Here is a 27,819-nt window from a genome sequence, read left to right as displayed (position 1 = left end):
AAACCTAGGGAATGGTGCCACTCAGAATAGAAAGGTTTTCTCAACTCAATTAAGCTAGTTAAGATAACCTCTATGCATATACCTAGTTGGCTAGATCCTGAAAAGTTGTCAACACTAAACAGCATTTTCTGTAACATGGGATGACATAGGCTCACTTGCCTAAGAGGTAGATGGATGCTCTAATATTTTCACAGCTCAAGGATGATCAACAACACTAGCCAGAGAGCTCTAACAAAACAAAAATTAAAAAAAGAACCTTTATCTTCCTCCTATGTATTAAGCACATGTGTAAAAATAAAAGTAGCTGCTGCTTTACAATTAGTTCTATTAGAAGAAAATTTCATTAGAAACAAGTGTAAAATGAGATTGTATTTTCTTATGATTTGTTTGTTGCTACAAGCCACTATTCCCAAATACAGTTTTCAAATTAGCATTATTCTATTGTTGAAAGTTTATACACATTCACTGGGAAATGAAATTTGCTAACATGCTGCAGGCAGTCACAAGGGAAGATGCTCTCTAAATCTATCCCTCTGTTTCATTTTCAAAGGGGTCTTAGTTCCCATTAGCAAGGCAGAAGTGGTGGCATATTGAAATCACTTCACTCCTAAAGCTGTTTTGCTTTTGTGTGCAGAATGCCAATAGATGCATTCACCTACTTCAAGCTGCACTTGTATTTCCTAATATGGAGCCCGCGGGCCAGGCTGGGGACAGGAGTCAGGATAAGGGGAGCAGAAAACTAGCTAATGTCCTGTCAAAATCAAGCAAATCTCACAGTTTTCCAGATACAGTGTCAATGACAGTCACTGGAGTGTTTCACAAACCAAATCAAGGTACAATGGAAATAAAAATTCCATCCTATCAAGGATTTGTTGTTGTTGTTTTGATGGTGGATAAGTGTATAATATTTTTATCTATTTGCAAGTTTTTTTAAATATTAAGTTTATAAAATTAAAGAAAGTAAAAATGCCTTTATTAGTGGATTCACCAAGAAGTGATAAAATGAAATGTCCATCTGATTGATCTCCTTGGGGATGATTTTTGGTCTTGTCACATTAGAGTCACACAGAGTCTTCAGAAGCATGTAATGAGGAAGGTAAGAAGCACAAGGTCAGGAGGTCATCAGAAGGCACTCAGTTAACAACCCTGGCACCAGATGGCTGCATAAGTGTGGATAAATTACTTCTCTAAGATCCCATTTCCTCACTGATATCAAAATGAGAATAAACTGGGTGATTAAATGGTCGCAACATTCCCAAGTGTTAGAAGGGCATGGACCACTGCAGTAGCATTGTGTTGTGATTTGAGAATATCCAAAGCTTCAGGCCAAATATTGAACCAGGATATAGAATTTAAAAGGAAGTTTTACTTTTTACTCTTTTCTTTATGGTAGACACATTCAACAAGACCTTTAAAATCTAGTAGTGTCCCAAGAGTATGTGAATTGCACAAACTGGACTTGTTTGAGTTAAGAAACACAAGGACACAAAGTTAGATTGGCACAGAAGGGGGCATGTATCTGGAAAGAGTCTGTGCATGAATAAGATCAAAATACAAATTACAAGTTTCTCAAATAACTAATAAAACTGCTTGTGAGATATTTTCAAAAATTATGGAATTTTGGTTATTTAAAAAAAAAACAGAAAAACATTATAAAAGCATGCCTTCATTTTAATACCAGATTTGGAGATGTCAGGCTGCTTCAGACTGTCTACAGCATCTGACTATGACTTGCCGAGTGCTTTGGCAGAGGTATGGATTTTTCCGGCTGCAGATAGTTTCTATGATTGTGTGATGTTCAGAATTCTGGGAACTTTGAATAGTATACGCAAATGCTAGGGCCCTGAGAGAGGGGTGTTTGTGTTGTAGTTAGTGGTTTGTTAGTAGTCCTGCTCAAAGAAGAAACAAGAGAAAATAAATCCTGGACGATCCCTCTCCCTCATCTAGTGATGGCATGTGAAAGCGGGGGAGTAAAAGACGGTAAAAGAAGAAACCACAAAAGTAGCAAAGACCAGCTACAACTCTTTCTAAAATTCTGAATGTCGCTCTGTCCCCCTACTTTCCTTCTTCCTAGTTATTGAAGTGTTGCCATGTTCTAAGCTCTGCATCTCTAATGCAAATGCTTTGTAACGGTATGCTGAGGGGATTCACATAAATAAAGGCTAGATTGTATCCCACAAGTCACTCAAGACCCTATGATGCTACCAAGAGGGTTAGTTAGCTTCACCTCATAAACTGAAGACAGGCTTTAATATAGGAGGAGAGTTAGGCTAAATTCTTTAAGTAAACACTGAAGGCAAAAAGGGGAAAGAACAGAGAAGAAGAGAGAATGGTATATAGAGAGACTCAACACTTTGATATAACATGGCTTGTCTGCAAACAACACGTTGGGTAGAATTTAATAAGAGGGAAAAGGAGAGTACGGAAAGGTAGGCAGAGGCCACCATAGAGGGCCTTGTGTCCTGAACATGAATGGTCTTGGGTCAAATTTTCTGTGACCCCAATTGCATGAGACAACTAGGTTTACATCCTGTTGCTTCTATTTAATTGCCATTTCCGTAACTATGTTTTCCTTGCGGATCTCTGAATTTAAGATGCTTAGTGTTATAAAAAGAGGTTGGTGCTTTAAAAACAGGTTAAAATTTTAATATACTCAAGCTCAAACAAATCCCCACTGTATCATTCGTCTTCTTGCCACTCAGTTTTGCTTTTTGGGGAATGGAGACACCTCTCTAATATATAATTCTATGTGCTGGCTTATGTGCATTAAATTTTAATATATTTCTGTGAATGTGCTTGAATGGGAGTAGGAATCTATGTATATTTAGTAAACAATGCTATTCCTCATTTTATCCATTTGTAAACCTTCACATGTATAAAATGGAGCAAGACCATAGAAAATATGCAAACTCAAAAGACATACAAACTTGGACTAGATTAAAACAGAGATGTTAACAAATGTATGAGAGCTGACGGCTTAGGGACAGGCTGCAGTCTCCTCTTATTTTTCAGCAAAGCTACCAATAATAAAATCAACCATAGCTAAAAGGAAATTGCAGTGGTGCATATGTGGGAAGACAGATTGTCCCACTGGAAAACATATTTCTGATTCATTTCAGGAAGAAATTCCATTTGTTTGACTTAATTCCAAAAAGGACAGTATTCAATCCAAGAAACAACAGGGAGACTGTCAAATCAGGAGTTTGTAGAATTGAGATGACACCTAGAACGTTCTTTTAGGAGGTGTGTGGAGCTGAGAATCATGAGTAGTTTGGGTGTCAGGCCTACTGGAGGGGTTTTCAAGAGCATCTTTGTCATTTCTTGCATTTCTCCCACTGTACAAATAACTTCCCCTCTCCCAGGGTGTGTTTCACCTCACTGATGTACATATTTATTATACACTGTTTCCTTCATCTTGAAAATCTATAATTGAAGTGCTGAACTGGCCAATGAGCTATCCATTAGTTGATAACTTCTTGTGGCTGATACTGTGTAGAGCAAGCACCAGAAACAACCACTTTAAATCTCATTTTCCTCAATTGTAAATTCCTTTACTGTGTTAATAATATTTTTTTTAAATGAAAACTTCAGCACCAGGCTCCTGATGGCACAGGTGACTGCTGACTTCAGCAGGTAGTCTAAGTGACCTACAGTTCATGAACAGTGGGGACACGTTGGTTAGCACTAGGAACAAACAACTCTTCTAGTCAGTACGCCTCTGACAGAATTCACCTGTCCATCAAGCTTTCCTCAGAGGATAGCAGACACCTACCAGCCACTCTGACCTTTACTGTTTAGCATAAATCTTACCCAGAGCTTGTTTTTTTTTTTCTTTCTGTCTTTCTTCCCCCACTCTCCCAACAGGCTTTTGATGTTTATGGATGTTTTGCACACTGCTACAGTTTAAATCTAGAATGTTTTCCAAAGGCCCAAGTGTGAAAGTCTTGTTCTCCACTATGATGCTAATTGGAGGTGATAGAAATTTTAAGGAGTGAGGTGAGATGGGAGGTCTTCTGGTTGTTGGGGTTTGAAAGGGATTCTCCCTAATGGGTTCCATGTGTGTCTCCCCACCAGGAGGTGGCAACATTGCTTCACCACGTGCTTCCTACCATTGATGCCACGGCCCAAAGCAGAGATCAACTGTTCATAGATCAAATTCTCTAAATACACCTTTTTTTTTTTTTTTTTTTTTTTTTTTAAGTTGATGGTATCAGGTGTTTGTTGTAGAAATAAAAGCTTATCAATATACATTTTGATCTTTACACAATCCCTTAGGTTAAGTAGAAGCAGTATTATTAATTTATTTCTCACATGAGTACATTAGTCCTCCGAAGCGGCTGAATAAATACACACTAATTAGAGACCCAGCCAGTGATGGTGGTGGTGGGAAAATAGCTGGAGAGCAACTGGGCTCCTCAGGCCTGATGCTGGGGGCTCAGGGAAGACTGCAATTCAGCCTGGACTGAACGGAATTTACGTCTTTGTATTTGGGTAGGGGTTTGTAGACTAATGGAGAGGTGAAGCTGAAATTTTAGTTTTGGGAAACTCTGACAAAGCAAACTGTCAACTGGAAAAATCAAACAAACAGACAAACAAAAACAAAAAACCCTCCCTAGTAGATAGAGGAAGGAGAATTCTGGCAAAATCCCAGACATGAGTTCTGCAATCTTTCATCTGGGGACTGGCTAGAATGCTGCAGGCCTGGCTTGACCGTCTTCGAACTTTTTTTTCACATCCTGTCATTTCCAAGGAAATAATTATCCTCAGTTATAGGTGGATGGAATTTTGAGACATGGGCAACACTTGGCAAAGTCTGAAAAATTAGACCTTTTTTTAGGTATCTCTGGATATGGAAGATGATCATAGATAAGTGGTATGTCTTTGTTGTATTCTGGATTTGTTATTAGTGGGAAGGAAAGAACCCTAAAAAAATGCGAATTTATCCTTTAAAAACTTGTAGTACCAACACAGAAAGCAGGAGGATGAAGAGTCCTTAAGACGTGTCTCAGGGCGCTAACCCTTTCTTTCCCAAACTCAGAATCTTCCTTTGGAGAAAGGGTAGTACGGTACAAAAATGATGTTTTATGCTCTTATCTAAAGGTAAGTCTAACCAGTGGGTAAGTCAATCTGGTGAGACACCTCATGGTCTTTTTTTTTGGGACACAGACTTACTGCCAGACTAAAGAGCTAACACGTAGTCTTTAGAGGGTCCTGGGCCTTTGCAGACTTTCTGGGTAGTTTTCTCTTTACCAGAGTCTTAGCTGTTGTAGAAATCTGGATCTCTGGAGAGGTGACAGGCATCTAAAGAAGCCTAGCGTTGGGTGTTTATAAAACCTATAGTTCACACCTGCTTGGCCCCAAACTCTGCTGCTGACTGCTGTTTCTCCCAAGGTCTGACTCAGCTTTAGTCCAGGATGATGGGCAGATGGTCTGACTAGGTATCTTCAAAGCACCTGTATTAACCTGAAGACTTCACTCATCCCTTTGTCAAGAGACCTTATAAAACAAGGTAGTAAAATGTATGCTGATAGGAGGAACATACATTTGTCTGTTTGCTTTTGAGAGCAGGTTTTATGTAGCCCAGGCTGACCTACAACTTATGCTATAGCTCATGATAATCGACTCTTAACTCATGATTATCTTCTCTTGGATCCTGGGGTTACAGACCTGTACCATCATGGAATATACTTTTTAATAATCAGATTATTCTTTAAAGTATCAATCTTCTTCACAACCATCACCACCACTACATTATTATTGTTATTGTTATTATTATTATTATTATTGTTATTATTATTATTATTATTATTATTATTATTATTTATGTGTTTATGTTTATGTGTGAAGGTTAGAGGTCGAGATCCAGTCCCCTGGAGTTGCATCTTCAGGTGGTTGCAGCCACCCTCTGTGGATGTTAGGAGCTAGACTCAGTTCCTCTGTAAGAACAGAAAGCACTCGTAACTGTTGGGCCATTCCTCTAGCCCCAAATTATTCTTAATGCTTCTGCTTTCTTTTCATTTTAGGCAAATGAAACATATTTTTGTGTGTGAAGAGCCACTGAGCCATGACTTAATTATATATGTGACAATGTATAATTATTCATTGTACAATTATAATTTCATGCAATGTGAAATTGAAATAATTGAGAAATATTGAACTGCATGCTAGACAAAGCAACTAGTTTTGAAAACGTTCTCTTGAACTTATCTCAAGACAGCAATGGCACACAGGTAAAATTTTGCCTACCAATAACAAGTCTGGCTTCTAGGTCTTCTATAGCATTGTAAGCCAAGGGTCCTTGCTTTTTAAGAGACATACGGAAGGGAGGCAGGGAGAGTCAAAGGAGGAGAGTAGATGTTTTTGGCAAGTGTTCATATTCCCCCTCACCCCTTCCCTGAAAACACAGCATCAAAGATTACCTTGCTCCAGTTTCCCACTCGCCAGCCAGCACAGGGGCGGAGGTGGCACTTCTTAGCAGGGTCTGGCTTCTGAATGGTGGCGCAGTCAGAATCCATCTTGGTGCTGCAGCCCACACTCCTCCAGTAGGTCCCCAGCCCACAGGTGGTGGAGCACTGTGTCAGGAAAGGAGGAAGAGCAGACAGACTGAAAGCTTTTTCCAGGATCACCTATCCCTGGGGCCTGCAGCCAAAAGTTTCCTGTCCCAGACACTAAGGCTGTCCCAGATATAAACAAAGTTTGAATGTCTAGATAAATAGTTTAAAATGAATGTCTTTAATATCTGCAGATATTAAATACATCACCCAGCTGTATACCAAAGGAAAGCAAATGAAAATAGACTGACATAGATGCCTGGGCCACAGGCACACTGTCATACTTCTCCAGTTCCTAAAGGATGTCAGGTGTGAGGATCTGCCTCGAAGCTCATGTCCAATGGGGTAATGGCGTTTATCTATTTTCTATCAATGGCAACCTTGTGGTACTGGTCAGTACCATCATAGGCTAGACAAAGACACTGAAGCTCAGTGCTGGCTTGCCCATGGAGGAAGACAAGGAGTTCTTCCATCTGAGCCCACATCACACATTCTGTTGTGCCTCTCAAACTCCACAGTCTCTAGGTAACATCCAGGAACCCTGCTAAATGCTGATTCCATTCTACATTTTCAGAAAGTGCAAATGATACTGACACTGTAGGTTCTCCAAAAATGGCTGGAGCAGGGAAGAATTTACGAAATGCTGCCCTTCGCTCCTCGATCCAGTGGCAGAGAACACCGTAGTGACTTCTTCATAGATCGAGTTTATTTTTCTCAAGGAGTTCCCTTCATCATCTCAAGTTTAGCTTGCACTCACCTTGAAGAGTACATAGTTTGTCCCATTTTATTCCCCCCACAACCTTTTCCCTCTTTTCTTGCTCACCCTTAGGAAAGGGTTGTTTCTGGACCATTAAAAGATCTGCACAAATTTAAAAGAAAGTTTCTTTTGATAAATTACATAGATCAAGTGCAGCCTTATGTTTACTTGGCTATACATTTGCCTTCTATACAACTTGATGCTTCATCTGATGCAAATCTTGGTATTATAATGTGTGTGTGTGTGTGTGTGTGTGTGTGTGTGTGTGTGTGCTTATATACATATGTATGAATACACATATATGTATAGTCACCTTTACATCTCAAGTAACTTATAGAGTCACAGATGGGGAAAGTAGAAAATACTCAATGTCATAATCTAATTTCAACTTTCATTTACAGAAGCAATTTCTTCTCATCCTTGGAATCCTTTAGGACTTGATCTGAGTCTTTCTGGTTTCTCTTTGAACATAATTATACATCTGTCTAGCAGAGTCAATGGCAGCCGACATGCACTGACTATGTCATGAATTAAACCCACTAATGTTCTCCATCATTCATCCTCACATTCTCATGAGAGATGGAATCAAATGAAGGCTGTTCTTGTGTTGTCTTTTGTCTAATAGGACATAGTGGCACAAGCTATGCTAGTTACAGGTTTCTCTTTCTGCTTTTGCTCTGGGCTCTGCTTCCACCATGAACATAAGCCTGGGACACATATAAGAGGACAAGAGCCAACACGAAGCAGAATCAGACGACTCAGCTGAAGCTACCCCAGGCCAGCTTTCACCCCAGCAGGGACCTAAGAGAACAAGGTGAGGTTAATAGACCCTACTGTTGAGGGTACAACTGTGCAGTGAATAATCCCTGTTCTGCTATTTGCTAACAGTGTGAGCTTTTGCAGATTATGGACTCCCCTAAGCCTGCAAAACCGGTGATAACTGTAGGATCCCTTGTGTTGAGTTGTTGTCAGAATGGAAGATCACTCATGCACACTGCCTTGCCCAAGCTCACACAGACATTATGCTGTGCTAGTAACGTAATATTGTGACACAGAAGGAAAATATAACATTTAGGAAGGAAAATATAACATTGCCAGGCTAGTAATGATCTCATTAAATCTCAAGAGATAGCCATAGTTCTCTGTGCCATCTTTACATGGCAAATCATATATATTATTTCTGGAGCTTGAAGTCTTATATTCTTCTCACCAGAATTGCTTTAATTTTCTTTGACAGTTTCTATTTAGGCATCCTGCAATGGTCCAAAAGGAAATCTGACAAGAGGAAATCCATAGAAAATAGGAAAAGCAAAACAAAAAATTGAGTTTTGCAGATTAGAGTTTTTCTTAAATCTAATCACTTTCTCTAGTGAATTCATATATGACACATTTTTTTTCCTAAATAATACATAAAAGTGGTTACTAAACCCTGTCATGTAGGGCACCCCTGCCAATTAGAGAACTCTAATTTTCTTTTTTTCCCTCTAATTTTCATTATATTCTTGTTGCTCTAAAAGACTTAAATGTTCTGGTTGCTTTTCTAGAGCCAAACTTCTTAGGCGATGGCAGTTTTGGTAGCTACAACATAATTGACAACCTTTTGGTGGATTATGATAAATTAATAAGACAATTTTTGACAATGTTAAATGATAACATTTGTCTCAATGAATTATGCCTTGATTTATTATAACCTCAATGTTTAAACCCCTGGGATAAAAAGTCATTATAGTTTATGTCTACTCTATTATACTTTCATTTTCTTGGATATAGTAACTTGAATTTTAGCTTATTGAATTAATAAATATTTGTCAACTTAATAGCGTCTATAGAACCTCATCAAGACAAAAATCACCGCTACACACTTAAATCCAGAAATGGCCCAACTGACCTGGGATTTGAGCATGGATAAAAAGTTAAGAGGTTAGGTCCCCCTCAAACGAATACTTGTTTTAGCATTTCTTTACTTACTCCCAGGATGTTATTATACATCCCAGGATGATCAGGAACTTGCTATGTAGTCAAGATGGCTTTAATTCACAGTCACCAGGGCCTTTCCCTCCTGAGTGCTAGTCTCACAGATAACTTTTAATTAAAACTTCCATACTAACTTCTGAACTGAGGAGGGCTGTCTACCCTTAATTAATAGTCCTGGCCTAGGACTTCCCCCCCAATTACTGGGAGAGCCTCATAAAAGGTTCTCTCTTCCCACTGCAGCTTCCAGGCTAAGTGCTAAGCCCGATATCCTCATCTCCTCAGAGACCTGCCAATGATCAAGTGCAAAAGTTGACTCTTTCCTGACTACAAATGGTACCGTCTCTCCTTGTATAAGTCTTACCTATTAGATTATTCCTTACCAGACTTCCCCATGGGGTATCATTTTTAGCCATCTCTTTAAAACATGGGTGTTTTCTAAGTTTCCACTCTTGGGCCACAGGTCTTTGCAGTGTGCAGGTAGCTTTTGATTAGTCTCACTCAGTTTCAAAGCTATACCTACCACCCACTGATCATGGATACTATATTCTATCTTTAGTTATTGCATTCCTCAAGAACACCAGATCCATACATGCTAAAACATGCTAGCTCAGTGGCATGTAAGGCCATACCTATTGAATTGCTTTGACACACATGAAGACAACAGCCTCTCTGGGATACAGCATGATTTTAGAAAGATACATTTTGAGGGTACTATTTGAAAGAAGTCATTCTAAGAAACCCTGAGAAAGTCAACTTTACTTTAAACATTTCTACACTGAATCAATGGTGGTGACATCATAGGGGCTATTGGATTTTTTTTTTTTTTTTTGTGAATTCAAAAGTAACCAGAAGGTGCCCTCTGTGTCATTATAAAATGTATTCCTGTGGGATTCATGATTTTCTCATCTGTCAACTTAGGGTCTTCACATAACTTACTTTGCTTTTATTTGTAATTTGAGCCAAGAAACATCAAATAAACCAAAGGCTCAGAGCATGGTAATGTTTTCTGATTTGCAACAGAAGGGACTGTGGGTTCTCAGCGACCCACCCAAGTTCAAATCCCTTCTCCTTTAGTTGGAGTGTTTGATTCTAGTTACTGAACTTCTCTTGGGCTCACCTCTAATGTGCCGTCAATCTGCCTGGGCTGCAGTAAGTAGTGTGCTGGAGAACTTATGCTAATTAGCTTAACATTCTATGTCTAATGCACCCTAGGTTTGCCAGTTCTCACTGTCAGCTCTTGTCACTACAGCACTTTCAGATTTGTCAGACAGGAAATATGACTAAAACCTTGGACGATGGGACTCATTTGTCTCCTTTAAATAAATGAGATCACTTGAGAACACAAACATCTTTTCATCTCTGAAGCTGGGTTTTCGTGAATAGAGATAAAATATTGATTCACCAGTGAAAAATGTGATAACCCACTCTAGAACATAAACCCATGGAAAAATGTAGTTCAAATGGAAATAATTACAGATTTGGCATAGAAACTTTTGGAGTTTTGAATTTACCCATATGTTGGTGGTAAAGTCAACAGGATGATTCACGGAGGTTAATTTACACAGAAGAACACTTCACCCTTAATTTGTAAATTGTTGCCAGAATTTGGCACGGACAGTAGGTTATGGTGAATAGAGAAAGTCCATGATCCCACTGAATGTGAGTCCTTGGACATTGACTTAGTAATTAGCTAACGTCTTAGGTTCTCTACTTGTACATCAGCATGCACAGGATAGACATCTTATACTGTCTAGAAACGCCAAAGGGAAAATCATAAGAGATGGTATGTGAGAATATTCTAGAATTTAGCATGCCTTTTAAACTGCTCTTAATATATTTTTGTTATGATATTAATAGCTATATTATATTAGAAGGTTGAGGTTAACTAATGGCTATAATTTGTCTCTCTTTAGAAAAGAAAATAAAATATAAAATTGAAAAAAAATTGGAATAATTTAAATGTGTGATTACATTAATTTATAAGTTCATATACTAAACTTATTAAATTTCAAAATTAAAACAAGTACCTCAAAGGATGTAGAAATAGAAAGCCAAATATCTAAAGCTTGAAAGTAGGGGCTAACATTTTATCATAACGCATAGTTCTTCCTAAATTCTACAATTCTTTCAATGAGTCATAGTGAATTTCTTAATAAGGCCACTCAAAACTAGCAAACAAAAAGTTTTACATAATGAAGGTTGGCAAATAACTCTGTAAATAAATAATGTTCATAATATGCAATATGTATCAATAAAGCAGTTTAATTATGTCTCAGATAGAAAGGACATTCTCTGATAGGTATTTCCTGTCAAGCTTGTTATGACCATAAAATACTAAATATTCATATAAAATCAAAGAATATATCTGTCTCTTTTGATATATATTCCCCACATATACATTGGTATATTCTCTTGATATACCTTGATGAAAGAATGGAGTGTACTTGGATATAAGGATTGTTGATATGGTAAGCTATAGAATTGTTTGTGAGAGTTTGTCTCAGGCTTCCATTCCACTTGTGACTATTTTACAATTTTAAACAAATGCTGAGCTTTAGCTTTCTGACTGAAATGTGAAGACAGATTCCTGTAGCTGTCACTCATCATAGAACCTCTGGAGTGCACAGCTGAATGGACACCAGAGATGCTCCACCCTAGGCACATAAGTCTGCAACTTAAACACGAGACATAGATGGTGGATTCTCCATGCTCACATAGTAACTGGTTTAGGTCTCCCAATACACACTTCTCATTGTTTTTTATTGTATATCTTTCCTTTAGTATTTATAAACTATGTATAAATATGTACTTATATGTACACATTGTTTTATGAATTATTTATTCTTCTCCTTCCCATTTGGGGAGCTGGAATAGAGATGGTTGCAATTGTCATTACAAATGTTTTTTATCTGTCTATCTGTCTATCTATCTATCTATCTATCTATCTATCTATCTATCTACCTACCTACCTACCTACCTACCTACCTATCATCTATCTATAACCTTTTATCTAGTTGTCTATTATCTATCAATCACTATCTATCTATCTATCTATCTATCTATCTATCTATCTATCTATCTATCATCTGTCTGTCTGTCTGTCTATCTATCTGTCACCTATCTATCATCTTTCTTTCATTCCCTCCCTTCTCTCTCCATCACTCCTTCTCTTCTTTCTTTCTTTATATTTCTCTTCTTTCTTTCTCTTTTCTTTCTCAAAATCTTATAATATAGATGGGCTGGCTTCCAAATCTGCTGTGCATTCAGGCTGGCACTGAATTCACAATCGACCTCTGTCCTAACCTCCTAAGAGCTAAGATTACAAATGTGTGCTTCTATGCCCAATTAAACATTTTAATGAAAGTTCATTTTGGAATTTGCACAATATACCATCCCTAGACATTTCCCACAAGAAATCAGGTCTAAGACAGGCAACAGGAAACAGAATCTCTTACTTTACTCCAGTTTCCAACAATCCAGTATGCAGGGCTGTGGTCCTTCATAAGATGCTTGTAATCTGAAACATTTAGCAAAAATCCCTCAGCAATCAGACTGGAGGCATCTTCCTGAGTCAGGACAGGCCGAGAGCCTTGGGTTGGATTTGTAGTGTTTGGCAGTGCCAATTGGTCATGGTTTCCTAACTTCTCTGAGGGTGCTGGCTGGTGGTCTTCTCCAAGAGTGTGTGGAATCTTCCTTGGTTTTTCAGCGATCATCCCCTCATCCCTGGGTGACTCATTTGTGAAGGACCAGGCAGGTAATGTGCCTTCTACCATCGTTCTGAAGGGAGGCCATGAGGACTCTTCTTCCACATAAGGTGTTGGTGGAGGTCCAAGTGGTATTTCTGCATCCACCTCCATGGCAGCATCATGTTCAGGTACTCTGATCTTGTTCCATATCACAGAGTTGTTTTCATCCTTGTTCAAAGGCTGGTCACTGTCTTCCCCTGAGCCACTGTGTACCTCCACTTCTGGATCTGTGGTCATGGTGTTATAAAATGGAGTTACCTGCCAATTCATAGCATTGCTAGATGATAAGGCAGAATCACTTGTTGTGGTTGCCCAAAGGTCACCCTCTGAAGTAGGACCTATAGCGGAACTGGAAACATTTTCATCATCAGGCTGGATAGTAAGGGGAGCCTGGGAAGTGCTTGAAAAAGAAGTAGGGAAGTGGGTTGGATTATTCTGCCATCCTAGCCCATCTTGTTCTTCTTGGGGTGCTATGGTGGACCCAAGACTGTTGATTGCAGGGGTACTTGTGCTCACAGACTCAGGTACTGTGGGTATGGATAGTGGTGTGGGCCTGGGTGTAGGTGCTGGGATGGGCTTGAAGGGGTCATGTTCAGATGTTTGATTTTTCCCACTGGGAGCTGTATCTTTATTGGGTCTCAGAACTCTACGGCTGAAAGGGCACTGCTGGAGGCCACACAGAGCTCGACTGTTGGGTTTCCGTGTCTTGTCACAGGGTTCATTAAGGTTCTTGGCACATGTGACACTGCGAATCCGCACTCCACCACCACAGGAAACAGAGCACTGGAAAAGAGAGACAGCTGTTAGCTAGGTGGAGAAAGATGCCTTGTTTTTCAAGGCCAGGTCCAGTGGTGGTTAAATTGTGAAGTTAATGCTCCACCACCATTTGGTTTTTATGCTTTTTGTTTTCCATTGTCTCCTGGAGACCAGCCAGGGCCCAGAACCCATCTGAACAATACCCACAATACAGTCAAACTGAAAGCTTCTGGGGTCTTGATAACTGGATACCACCATCTATAATAAATGCAAAAAGTTAAATTGCTCCCCTATTATACTTCAGTGAAGACTATTATCTCTTTCTTAGAGCTATGATGCTATTGAACTGATACAAAAATGTCTCCAGATGCTCAGAATTGTATTAAACTAGCTATGTGAAAACTTCTATATTTAGAAAATTATTATTAGAATTTACATTTTTATTGGATATTTTCTTTATTTACACTTCAAAAGTTGTCCCCTTTCCCAGTTTCCCTTTCTCAAACTCCCTTTCTCATCCACCTCCTTCTGCTTCTATGGAAGTGTTCTCCCCCACCCACTCACTCCCTCCTACTTTCCCACCCTGGCATTTCCCTGCACTGGGACATCAAGCCTTCACAGGATCAAGGGCCTCTCCTGGAATTCACACATTTTCCCTCAGGTGTCAGTAATTTATCTATGGCAGGGTAGGATTCTGGTAAAAGCCAGATTCTTCCCATACTCAAATATACTTAAGACCTAAGTTTTTTTTCCCTGAACTTGAAGGATGAAAAGTTAATCAAAGGTGGAAAATACACTTTCTCAAAGCCTTGGGCTCCTCCATCAGTAGGGCAGTAATCTGCACACTGGGAAAGTCCTGCGTCTCCCATTCTAACTCCCTTTCCAGGAGTCTTGAGGAAGCACAGCATCCAGACTCCCTTTGGCAGGGGTGGGGAGATCCTGACAAGAGGGCAGTCCTTCCTCCGTTTAGTGTTCAACCTGGTTCATCCACCTCTGTGCTGGCTGAAAATATATAACTGCTATGTAACTCAGGAAAATTAGTGATTTTGAAAAGTCTAGACTTCTGCCAAACTCGCTCCCTTTTTACATTTCCCAATGACATATTAATTCAGCCAACAAGTAGCTGGCCCTGGAACATGGCGTTCCTTTGCTGTCCATTTCATGTTGACTTATATTCTCTATCTTGTATCATTGACATCAAAGCAGGCTTCTTAAGGCTATGCCTTCAGACTATCCAATAGATCTCACAGGGCCTCATAACCATTATTCTGTGTGATATTTGCAACAAACACTGCAGGAGTGATTATTCCACCCCCACCCACACCCACACCCACACAAGAGAGTTGCTGAAGGCCCGAGGACTCACTTGAAAGGCTGCAAGTCAGTCAGCTTCAGTAAAAAGTCGGGTTTGTTTACATGTTTTCTTCACCAAAGCCATGCAACAGAGTGTTTCTGATTTTAAAAGAGTAACTCTGAGGTGGGGCCTGTTTCTTATTTATAATTACAGGACAGGATAATTCTTACAATATTTGATCACTATATATATTTGCTACGGCATTGTTCCATCTTTCGGGGGGAAATAGGAATAGGGAAATTGGTACCTACAAGCTCATGCATTTTTCCCCCAGTCAGCCTCCTTGCTTCCTCTAGTTCTATTGGTGGAAAAATCTCCTCCTTTATTTCATTTCAATCAAGCACAATCACTCAGGCACACATAATTGCCCTGTGAAATCAACCCCTTTTAAAACAAGAAGCACCGATGAACGCAGGAGATTATAGATCAAGGCAGCAGCCAAGTATAGACTTGGGTTCACGGGTTGTCAGTAAAGCACTCAACCACCCAGTCCTGGGACTGCCCAGTAGTTCCAGGGCTAATCCTCCATGGAAAACATGCTTCACTCTCAGGAAACACACACTATTTTCTCAAAAAAGACAATGCCGTCAGATAGAAAACACTGCTTTCTGGTGCTTCAGTGGCTCCTTCTGCAATTCACCAGGAGTCCAAAACAAGCAAGCTGTAGGTATTTATTTTTCTGCTTTGTCTCAGACTTCTGGCACTTTGGAGTATGAAGACACTTTATAGCGCATTTGATTTAGTTATCTAAATCATTGCATTCTAGTCTGAACACCTTGGGTTTTCAAATCTTCACATTATAAAATTTATAAATGCAACAGAGTAATTCTCAATGTGTGCTGAACACGGTTTCTCATAGGCTGACTTTGTTTTTAACTAGGATTCAGAAACAAGTCTAATGAGACCAATGGACCCCCTTGAAAGTTTTTCTCTCCAAGAAGCATCAGAATATATAACAACATAAAGTGACTCCCCTACATCTTCCCCAAGCTTCTGAATTGTTCTCACTTGTAGGATTGTAATACCTGTGGGGATGTAAAAGTGCATGATACATTTCAATTTTTTTATTAATTAAAAATCCTTGAAGTATATGCTCTCTGTTCCCACCATACTAAATTATGGAAAAAAATAACTACAAAGCCTATGAGAAATGGCTTCAGTTCTTCAATCTGCCATTCTCTCTATATAGATTAAATCTTGGCTTACTTTTCTGGTAGTTGAGAGAAATTAATACCTGCATATCAAGGCTACTGTGAGAACTATGTAAGGCCAGTGAACAATATACATACAAAACAAAGGGACACACACACACACACACACACACACACACACATCAATCAATATATATAGTATGAACGCCTGCACAACAAACATGAGTTAACTGGTTTTTAGAAGCCATTTCATTCCTATAATAATAATAAAAATGGTGTCTTTGATAATATTGATGATAACAATGACAACGGGCATGGGGGTGGTTTTCCAATTTCTACCACCCTTTTGGATTACAGCACATAAAATTACCTTCTCAGAGGACCTGTAGGTAAACTGGGCTCAGGCACACATCTAGAAAACTCTCTAAAGACTGCATGTTCTTAGGCTCAGGTACCCTGGGATAACTGAGGCAGACAAAATATAATCTTTGTTTTATTGGTTTGTTTTTTTTTTTTAAATCACTATGTGTATCTGCATTTCTGTGTTCATCTCTCTGTGTGAATGCTGCCTACAGAGGCTAAAAGAGGAAGTCAGATCTTCTGGAGCTGGCATAACAGGCGGTTATAAGCTGCCCAACTTGGGTGCTAGGAACCAAACTTGTATACTCTAGAAGAATGAGAACATGATGAATCACTAAGCCAACTCTCTAGCTCTGCACGCCTGACCTTTTAATTTAAAAATTTCAAAAACTCAACAATCTTGTAAATCGTGAATTTGGTAAACAAACAGGAGAAAATCCACGACAAGTAATAGCCATCAAGTGGTTTCTTAAGTTGAAATACATTAGGTTTTGGTACTTAAGTATGGAAGACTTCTCTTAATGTTCTACAGAGGTGGATTCTTTGATCTCCTACATCTTAAAACATCAAGATAGATATATTAAAACTAGATCAGTGGCTAATGTTTTAAAAGCTAGAAATTTTACTTGATTCTGGATGCTTGGCTATGCTTGAAAAGTCAGATGATCGTCACCCATTGGTCTCATTTCCAAAGGCAGCTCAAAATGTCAGTTGTGGAAACCAAGGATTAGGATTCTCTGGCATAGCCATATGTACTTTCCTTTCCCAGGGATATCCACTCTGCCAAGTGACCTGCAGTGGCCATCTCTTAGTCATCCTTAACATAGGACATGTTGTTCCCAACAGGACCATGTTATCTACCAAAGAGGCTGGACCCAAACAGGAAGTTGCCTTTTCTCTTTGTCAACAGAACAATCAGTTCTCTTTGTATTCAGCCTGGAGTTTCTTTGACTGTGTTTATCTCCTCAGGAGCTGTCAAGCCCTTTAGATGAGATAAATGCAGCTTTGTGACACATACTTAAAGCCCATCTCAATAGGTACTTTTGGAATTCTCACAGCCAGTTTCAGCTCTGATTATCATATTCCTTGACCTTATAATTTTGAACTCTGTACCAGGCCAAGCAACTTGCTATTCATTCTATTTGTGTGCTCTCTGGGAGATTGCCCTGACGATCTACCACTCCTGGATTAAAACCTCCAGGGAAGACCTGCTGAGAGAGTGGCCTGCTGCTAAGTTGGCCAACTCTGCCTGCCTGAGGTTCATAGGAGCAAGAGGAACTCACTGTCTGCACAGTGATAGAGCACTGAGAGAGGTCATTCACAAACACAGCAGGAACTTCTCAGAGGTTTCAGACTAAAGGAGCTTTGTGAGAAACAAGCAATATTTTGTACATAAAACATTTCCATATGTTTCAGAAGTTTATAAGTGAATAAGTGGGGTTCATACCAAAATTGTGTTTGACATAAGCTAAACCGTTGCCTGTTATCAGTAAAAATTTGTCCCCTCTCCTCTCCAGAGGTAGGAACATCAGAGTCTAAATTACTTTAACCTCAGACTGGGATTCACCTTAGAGACAGTTCTTTTAGATGAAAATCAACTTAAAATGAGGTCTTTTGAGTAGGTGCTAATCAGTATTCTTATAAAAGGAGGCATTTTTAAACAGACAAACATGTTGTTTAAAGAATACTATGGGATGATAGGGTGTATTTATAAATTAAGGGACCCCAAAGATTTCTAGAAAACTACCCTATGGAGTTAAAAGGAGGCATCAGATCATCCCTTACAGAACTTAGGAAGTTAGCCTCTTTAAAAAGTGATCTAGGATCTCTGCCTTCTAAGCTCTAACAAAAGAGATTTTCCACATTTTGACAGCTAGTTTTTGAGACTTTATTATGGAAACTCTAAGAAAGTAATTTCATATCTTAGGTGAGTAAAAACAGACACAATAAAGAGACCATAGCTGGAAACAATCTTTTCGGGTAGCGTTTGCAAATAGGAGTGCCCAGGAACATTCCCCAAGAACCAGAAGAACATAGGCTGCCATATTTGGAAAGAATTGGGATCTTGGTACTTGAAGAAGCTTCATTCCCGAAGAAGTAACATAGGTTAGAGCATCAACTCATAGGAGACCCTAACTGAGAATGCTAGAGGTAAGACTTACAAATGTCCCCTGTCCCTCTATACTTTTCCTTCAGTTTATAGGAGTTACTGCAGGATTTCATGGGACTTTCTAGGCATTGTGTTTGTTCCCATGAATTCTTTTAAAGAGCTATTGTAAACTCATTTCTGTTGACTAATATCTGGTCTTTGCTTTTTATTGTTTGAATTTAAAGTGGTTCTCTAGAAGTATCCTATCTTAAAGGCTTGATCCCAGCCTAGTGAATTCATTCACTTCAAAGTGGTCAGACGGCAGATACTTTATCCTAAGCAATGGATAAATACCATTTGGTTAATGGATAAGTAAATGGATAGCTATGGTAAGATGGCATCACTGGAAAGTGGTATAGAGCTGAAAGTACTGGTTATAGGAAGCAGACCTCAGGCCCAGGATTTGAATGGTGTATTTTTCCTTAGCCCCTTCCTATCTCTGTTTTGCAAGTGTCATAAAGTGAACACCTTTCTCTCACCATGCACTTCCTCCATGATGTTGTTCCTTGCTGTAGGCAGAAAAAAATGGAGCCAACAGGAAAGGTACCAAAATTAAAGCCATGAGCTAATAAAATCTTTCCTTTTTAATTCATTTTACTCAGTTACTTTTGTATCATTGTGATAAGACCTATGACAAAGTCAACTTATAAAAGAAAATGTTTACAGTTCAAGAGGGTTTGAGTGTATGCCATCGTGGTGGTGAGCATGGTAGCAGGGAGACTGGGAGAACAGCATGGTTGAGTGTTTACACTGATCTATAGGCACAAGGCAGGAAGAGGTGGTGGGGAGTGCTTTTGAAAAGGTAAAGCCTGTGTTCAGTGACATACCTCCTCTAACAAGGCCACACCTCCTAATCCTTCCCAAACAGTTTTACAATTGAGAGCCAAGCATTCAAACCTATGAGCCTACTAGGGCCATTCTCATTCAAACCACCACATCTCTGTTATGTATCTTCAGTAACACTAGAACACCTTTATAAACAGATTTAACTTAATAGACTTCTAGAAACTTGGTCGATTGATTGTTTTGTTCATTTGTCTGTGCAGTTTAGTCAGGCAGAAGGGCAGATTATGAATATTCCTAGACCCTAAGCATATCTGCTTTTGGATGGCTTACTTTATGTTTCCTCAGATGCACTCTAGCACACTTCTAGTCTCATTTGAGAGATGGATGGTAGGTTGCCATAGAAACCAACTGAAACATTTTTTTTTTTCTTTTGGAAATTTGCAATTATTTGGTGAGACTAAGTCATTTTGTTTTGAGAGCCTCAGATCTCAGCAATCATTATGGAGATTGTGAATTCCAGCAAAGTGAGCAAAGATGACTCTCAAACTCTTTCCAAACAGAATATGTGTCTGATGAAATCTAGGAAGTGCCATATTGCTACATTTCACAGACACTTGAGATTTATGACAGTGTTCAAAGTAGAATCTTTGTTGCCCGCATTCAACGCCTCTATTAATGGGGAGCTGTTTGACTGGAACAGGGCTCTAAACAACTCTATGTTACAGTCTCTTCTCCTGAGAAATGGGGGTATTTGCTACTAATATAAAATCAAATATGATTGACCTTCAATACTACTTTTGAGTTTTTTAAAGTAACACATTCACTTGTTTTTTAGTCGAAAGCATTTTTGTAGGGTTTTGAAAAACTGGCAGGTGCTATGAAGCATGTCTGTAGTGCTTTATGAATTTAGTTGGCTCTGAGCTTAAGAATGAGCTAGTTTAGTCAATTCCTTTGGGACTCTGGATACCTCTGTTGGACAAAGAGAGAAAACTAGAGTAATACAGAAAGTCAGCCTTTGCCTCCTTGTCAGATAACAAAGTCATCATTTATTAGTACCAGCAATCCGATAAGTGCTTATAGGGCTTATTTTACTCGCCCTTACAAAAGTAGAGATGAGGAAAATATTAAGAGTTAATAGCAGCTAGAGATTACACAATTAGAGACTTACAGGGCTGATAAAAAAACAAAACAAAACAAAACAAAACAAAACCAAAAAAAAAAAAAAAACCCTATAAAGTCTCTCTAATGAGAGAAAAGATACTGGGTTATAGTTGGTGAAACTGAAGCATCATGAAGTGAGACAGTTTACCTTAATTGTCCTGTGAGTTTATGCAGGATACATGCATCTAGATGTTTCTTTGGGGCATTTTCTGTTTACTTTCTTGTCCAAGATACATTAAGCCAGACACATTTACTAATTACATGATGATTTCAGGGGTTTCTTGTCCATTTATCCATAGAAAAATATTACATAACTTTCTGCTGAGTCTATAAATGAACCATTCTTAATGTCTTAGATCCAGGACTAAAATCTTCACATACAATGGGTATAGTAGTATATTCCCAGATATTCAAGAGGGTGGTTCAATGCAAGAAAATCAAAAGTTAGAATCTATCTCAGATCACTTAGCAAGAATTAATTTAAAAATAAAATTTAAAGCTTTGGAGATATAAGTTAAGCAGGAGGGGACTTGGTTCATACATAAACACACACAAAGAGATAGAGACAGAGAGACAGAGAGGCAGAGAGAGACAGAGAAAACAGATATGAAGTTAGGTGGATAGGTATATCTTGGAACTGGGAAAGAATGATAGTAAAATACTTGCTTTGATTTTGTTTTATTTTATTATATTTTAGATACCTGTGTTTTTAAGGAGAAAGAAAGGGTATAGCTTTGGTGGGAGGGGAGGTGGGAAGGATATGGAGGGGATTGGGAGAAGGGAAACTATAATTAGAGTATATTTTATGAAGAAAAATCCCTATTTTCAATACAAGGAAAGCTAGATAAAATATCTATGTAAAAAATTTAATAAGCAATACAAAATTCATACACAAAACTGCCCAAAGGTATCTTGGCATAGTTAGAATGTCAAAGACATTATTTATTATCTTTGTCATATTTCTGCAAAGCTCATTGAAGTTTATTATCAAGACAACAGAAGGAGGAAAGATTTATCCACTAATGCTGATTTAGCTACAGGGACTTTGCCTAAATACATCTCCTAATGACAGTACCAGCTTGACTTCTCTGCTTAGCTCTGCACGAGAAAGCTAGAAACTAGATTTTACATATTCTGTCATCAACTCCACAATGGCCTATGTGGGAACTTTAGACACTAGTACTTGTCACCTTATGCCAAATGTTAGGGTCTCTTGCTTTCCAGCTAAGGCAGGGTATTGTGTGCTGTACCCATGGGCTCAGGAAGAAGGTATTCTCAGCCAAATCTCTAATCATAGTCCTTTGGGTAAGCCCAGGGATTCTGGCAATTAGTAAATTTGACATGACAAGAATTATTAAGGGTTTTGGATGCAGCCAACACAGTTTTTTTTTTTTTTTTTTTTTTTTTTTTTTTTTTTTTTTGGTAAACACATTTAATGGATCTGATACAATACCTCACTCAGCCTTATTTTGGCAACACTATAATTTATAGCAGTCTAGGTTGGTGGTGAACAGGTCAGGCCAAATACACGCTATGGTTGCTCCTTCCCAAGAATAGCAGGGGTTGGGGAGGATATTCTGACTTGGCATTGATGTGTGTAGTATACAAATTCACAAGGCACTTGTGTTAACTTATAGATGCATTACCACTGGATGTATCCTTTATGATCTTTATCCACTGCCCCGACATTTTCATTTTCTATTCCCATTTGATAGGATGTTTTCCCAGTCTAGTAACCATAATTTTCATTTCTTAACTTTAGCCCACGTGCTTACCAAAACTCAGAACTGGAAGCTAGATGATCTCAACTACGGTTACATGTTAAAGAAACTGTCTTGGGAAGGTTATCAAAGCTGTTTTGTTCACGTGAGTGAACAAATACTCTGCTTTCAAATAAGTATCTTCAGAGAAGAAAAATTTTGTTGATGCAAAATTTAGACTTCTTCTTTAGTTAATGTTTTCAGAGCATCTTTATAAGCTACACAGAAATCTTTATACATAATAAAACCGTTGCTAGACACAAACGTGTTTTCTCTGTTGAGTACCTTGCTTACTCATCCATCATTGTTCATTCTGGATATTTCTTAGAATATTCTTCTGAACCAAATATTTCCCACCTTCCTGAAGGTGCAGCCTCAGAAAAGCTTCTGAAAATTTGTATCCGTTGTTATGGTAAGCTTGGAGCTTCTCAAGAAATCGCACAGGGGCCAGTGGGATATCTCAGTGGGTAAAGGCACTTGTCACCGAACCTGGGTTTGATCCCTGGAACCTATCTTGTGGAAGACTAGAACTGGTGATATTCACAGTTATTCTCTGACCTCCACAAGTGTGTTACAGCACATGTGTACACATACATGTATATGTATTACATTTAATGTGTATACATTAATACACAAAAAGAAGTGCATTAGATTTTTTTCTTTAAGAAAGAACATAACAAAGTATGACACAGTATTGTCCTTAAAATTCTGATGTGTTCATTTCTAAAGGTCATTGATTGCCTGGTTGTTCCTTAGGTCATAACTGAAATGCATGTAGAGAAGTAGAAACAATTCCTTTGGATTAGATATCTTGGGAAAAGAAGAGTTTGGCTTTTGTCAGTCACTCTTGGTAACAGGCAGAGCAAGGCCAGAAAGACCCAGACTCCACAGTGACACAGAACGTTAAAATCTGTTTTGGTTTGTTTTTCTCTTCATAACCTTCAAACTGTTGGGTTTCTACCTGTACCCAGAGATTTAGATCTGGTTAGTTTGGTGAAAAGGCAATGCTCATTTGAATGTATGATCTACAGACAGATATCCCAAACACATTCTGAGTGGATGAATGATTTGTGTGGTTTCAGAATCAACTGCATTCTTTATTTCCAACAGAGCAATACTCCTTTGGGTTTAACTAACTATAGCAATGAACTAAGTGCTTTATAGACTGGCTTTGGGGGCTATGATATATGTGGGTAGTTTCCGTTTACTAGAATATCTTAACAATGGGCCAACAATGAATTGATTAACTGTCATGTGCCCAGATCAGTGAGATCCATCCATCCCTAGTTAATAGCTGCTTACTCTGCAAGGGAGAGTAAGATCCCATAAGGCCGGAAACAGGAAATGCAGAAAGCAAGCCAGATGTGATGGATGCTCTATAGTAGGCAATTTTAGGGTGGGTCATTTTGGAAGAATGAGTAAGAGGCAGATGAAGCAGGGCTATCACTGTCCCTTCAACCCACGAGCTTACCTCACTCCAGTCACCTACTGTCCAATCCGATGGACACAGAATATCTCTGTTGCAGGAAACCAGTGCCTTGGGCTTCAGCAGATGCTGGCACTTTGTAGCAGGGAGAGCCTGTTCATCAGAGCCCATGGTCTGGATGCACAGCACCGTTCTCTTTTTCTCTCCGTAGGGCCCACATGTCGTTGAACATGCTTCCCATTCCCCTGCCCACCACCTGCAGGCAGACACGGAAGTGTGAGAAGATCAGCAAAAGTATGTACACATTCGTTCCATCACTGCTGTGTATATTACAGAGCTGGAAGGCTCTGGGAGATGAGGCAGATATTTCCTGGACATATTTTCTACAGACATGGCCAGTGTGACTTGTTCAATTATAAACCTCAGGGCTCAGCAGAGACCCCGGCGTATATAGTTGCTAAAAAAATAACCAAAAACCAAAAATAAAAAAACCAACCAAACAAAGACCATGGCTGGGGGTTTTGCAAGGTGGCTCGGTAGTTTAGATCACTTGTTGCTCTTTCAGAGGACCTGGGTTCGATTCCCATATCCCACATGGTAGTTCACTCTTATCTCTATTTCCGGTTCCAGAGGACACAAAGCCCTATTCTGACCTCCAAGGACACATACGTGCTATACATACATACTGGCAGGCAAAACATTTATACACATAAAATTCAATTGTATATTTTACTTTAAAACAATGATGTCTTTTAATGGAGAGAGAAAAAAAAAAAAAAGCTTCCCTTAAAAGGGAAGAAAACAAATGTCCAAGGTTCTCTCTGTGAAATTTCAACCAAGTTTGAGCTTCCCTTTCTCATCCATTGGCTGAGGGTAGCAATAGTGACTTCACCAGTACCATGGGTTAAATGAAATATCAATTCATGCAAAGTAAGAAGCACAGACCTTCCCCCACCCCCGACCCCCGCTCCCCAGATCTCAATCCCTTGTGACCCATTGGTTGGTGTTTGGACTGGAAGTGTGAAGTCATAGCATTCTCTTGTCTCCTGGCTCTTAACCTAATGTTTCTCTATACCACAATGAGACAGATATAATTGCCCCCATTTTCATTCACTTAGGCAACGTCAGATCTAGCTCATTGTTTTAATTTTGCCTCTGAATCTCCAGCAACCTGCTCGTTCAGAGTTTCAGTTATTCATCTGATAAAGGGGTGGGGGGAGCAACTTTAAGGAGATCGGATTAATCCATACATATACTTTCTCTTGTCTGAGGACAAGTTGGTTGGTAAGCTCTTCGTTTATGAGTGAGTAACTGAACATTCCAGAGAAGTGCTTTGGGGAGATGGCAGGGATGCCTACAGGAACCTTCACCTTCTTCCTTTTCCATTAATAGCAAACCTGCTCCAGCTCAGAAAACAGAATGTGTCTCTAGTGCCAGTGTCATTTGGCTCATCATTGCTTTGTGGACACTCAGTTCTTTTATATATGCTCCCAGGCAGGAGTAAAGTAGGGCATTTCTATTTTCCACAGGGACATAGCACAGGATGGGAATCTTTCCAGTCTTGACCTGGAGAAGTCCCCCCGGCCTTGAGACAGTATTCATTTTTGCTAACGGGTGAAGATGACAAAGCTTTTTCTAGTCTTTTCACTCGCTGCATATTATGTTTGTGTGGGTAGAACTCTTTTTTGGTCCTCATAGTTTTAATTTCAAGTTAAAATGTGTAGAAGAAAGCTTTCTTGATTCTACTATTTTCTTCAGTAAGCAAGTAATTAAGAGCACACTGATTTATTCTTTGATGTTTAATTCTGGTTGCCTTGTATGAGCAAAGAGCTAATACTTGACAGTGTGATGTGGAAGCAAATTAATGCCCACTGTATTAGTCTAATTACTTTGCCCCACCTCTGACATTTGCAAAGGAGGCCAGGCAGACTGCTGAATATATAAAATGTCATTCTGGAAAGGCCCTAATCTGAGCTGACTGAAGGCCTAATTTATCTAATTACTTGCTACAGGGCTTTCAGTTGTGTTAGAACGAAGTGATAATGGCCCTTCCTGTTTCCCCTTTCTGGAGTTAGTCCTCCTGGAGTGATCATGTGCTAGTCCTGTGATTAAAATGTGTCATCTAGGGGACTGGAAAGAAGGCTCAGTAGTGAAGAGCACTGGCTACTCTTCCAGAGACACCAGGTTCAATTCCCAGCATTCACATGGCAGCTCACAACTGTCTGTAACTCCAGTCCCAAGGGACTTGACACCCTGATACAGACATGAATGCAGGCAAAACTAAAATTAAATAAATTATTTATAAAAGAACATATCGTTTAAAGTTCATGAGTTAGAAACTTTGCAAGGCTATGATGTTGGGAGGCGGGGCCTAATGGGAGTGTTCTGTCCCTGAGGACAGAGGCCTTGCTCTCCTTTACTCTCCTGCTGTATAGGGACACACTTCAGCTCTCTTGTCCTTTCAGGTGTTGTGTAAGGTTGAAACAAGAGGGGCCTCACTAGTGCTGGTGTGTAGAGCCTACAGTTCCAGTTTCCAAAAATCATGAGAAATGACATTCTGGTCTTTATAAATGACCCAGTTTATGGTACTCATTCTCTTACAGCAGCACAAGCCAGACTACCATATCTTGTCAGCTTAAAATGAAACCTATCTAATTTTCATTTTTTTCCTGCTAAGGTTTTCCAGGCTCAAGTTTCCACCACTGGCTCTTAGTCCTCCCATGCTGGCTACTTCTTGTTAGCTTGACACAAACTGTACTCACCTGAGAAAAGGAATCCTCCCTCACATTGGCCTGTAAGCAATTGTGTGGGGACATTTTCTTGATTATTAATTTATGTGGGAGGGCTCAGAATACAATGCTCCCCAACCTCAGGATGAGTGGTCCTGAGTTGTATAAGGCAGCATGAGCCAGCCATGTTAAGGGATCCAGTCAGGAGCATCCCTCCACGGTTGCTGCTTCAGTTCCTGCCTCTAGGTTTCTGACTTGGATTCCTTAACAACGCACTGTGATGTGAAAGAGTAAAATGAAATTTATCATTTCCTTCTCAGTGGCATGGATAAGGACAAGACTCGGCTTGATCAAATGCTGTGCACTTCCTTGTGACATCCATTTTTAACAGAGACTCAGGTTAAGAATATTTTCCCCAAATAAATGATTATGTGTTCCTTGAACTCTATTTCCCTCCTATGATCACCCTGATGTATCTTGAGTACTAAAAGGTCAGCTTTGCCCCATATCTTCTTTAGTCCTGTTTCTTTTTCTCTTAGTATTTATCCATCTATTGACCCATACCCTGATATTCAAAGAAAGACTCCCACTTGTCTATGCTATAGTTGGTATAGAGACCAGTATCTTCTCCACAGGAAATTTCTCTTATAGTGGTCCCTACCCATAATGTTGTTGAATAAAGGAATGTTCACTTTAACAAATATGAATTATGTTTTCTTAACAATTGAATAATGTTTTCTTTTGTAACACTTAACACACAACTGGTCAATCGCGCATCCATTGAGTATAGTGTTTTTTAATCACTAAACATTAGTGAATCTCTTACCTATTATGATATAAAAATCCTTAGGAATGTATTTATGTCACAGATTATTTCTATATCAACATTAGTGGAGCTTTAAAAGAGGTTCCATCTCTGACTAAACTCAGAATCTCTTGTAGGGAGGGCCAAGATATCAATTCTTTGTAAGAACTAGCCAGTGAATTATCTCAAGTCATGATTGGCTAAATAAATAGATATAACTTTGTATATCTAAATTTTACCCAAACAATGAACTTTATTGTTTTAGTATTAGCCATAAGTTATATAGAAATGCATTCTAAGTGTGTGTGTGCGTGAGAGAGAGAGAAAGAGGGGGGGGAGAGAGAGGGAGAAAGA

At 39.2% G+C, this 27,819-nt stretch overlaps 1 protein-coding gene across 1 annotated transcript in view; it reads right to left on the bottom strand.

Moving 5' to 3' along the window:
- Window positions 1-27,819, bottom strand: part of ADAMTS12 (ADAM metallopeptidase with thrombospondin type 1 motif 12) — a gene marked incomplete at its 5' end in the record, with an annotated part of 277,109 nt that overhangs the window by 20,205 nt on the left and 229,085 nt on the right. The window contains 3 exon segments of the mRNA XM_080933901.1: window positions 6,420-6,572; window positions 12,738-13,811; window positions 23,977-24,187. Coding sequence (XP_080790027.1) covers window positions 6,420-6,572; window positions 12,738-13,811; window positions 23,977-24,187 — 1,438 coding nt within the window.

This window comes from Micromys minutus (genome assembly GCF_963924665.1).
Source record: "Micromys minutus genome assembly, chromosome: 20".
NCBI lineage: Eukaryota > Metazoa > Chordata > Mammalia > Rodentia > Muridae > Micromys > Micromys minutus.
The sequence above is the reverse complement of the archived record's forward strand: the minus strand, read 5'-3'. Positions and strand labels throughout refer to the sequence as shown.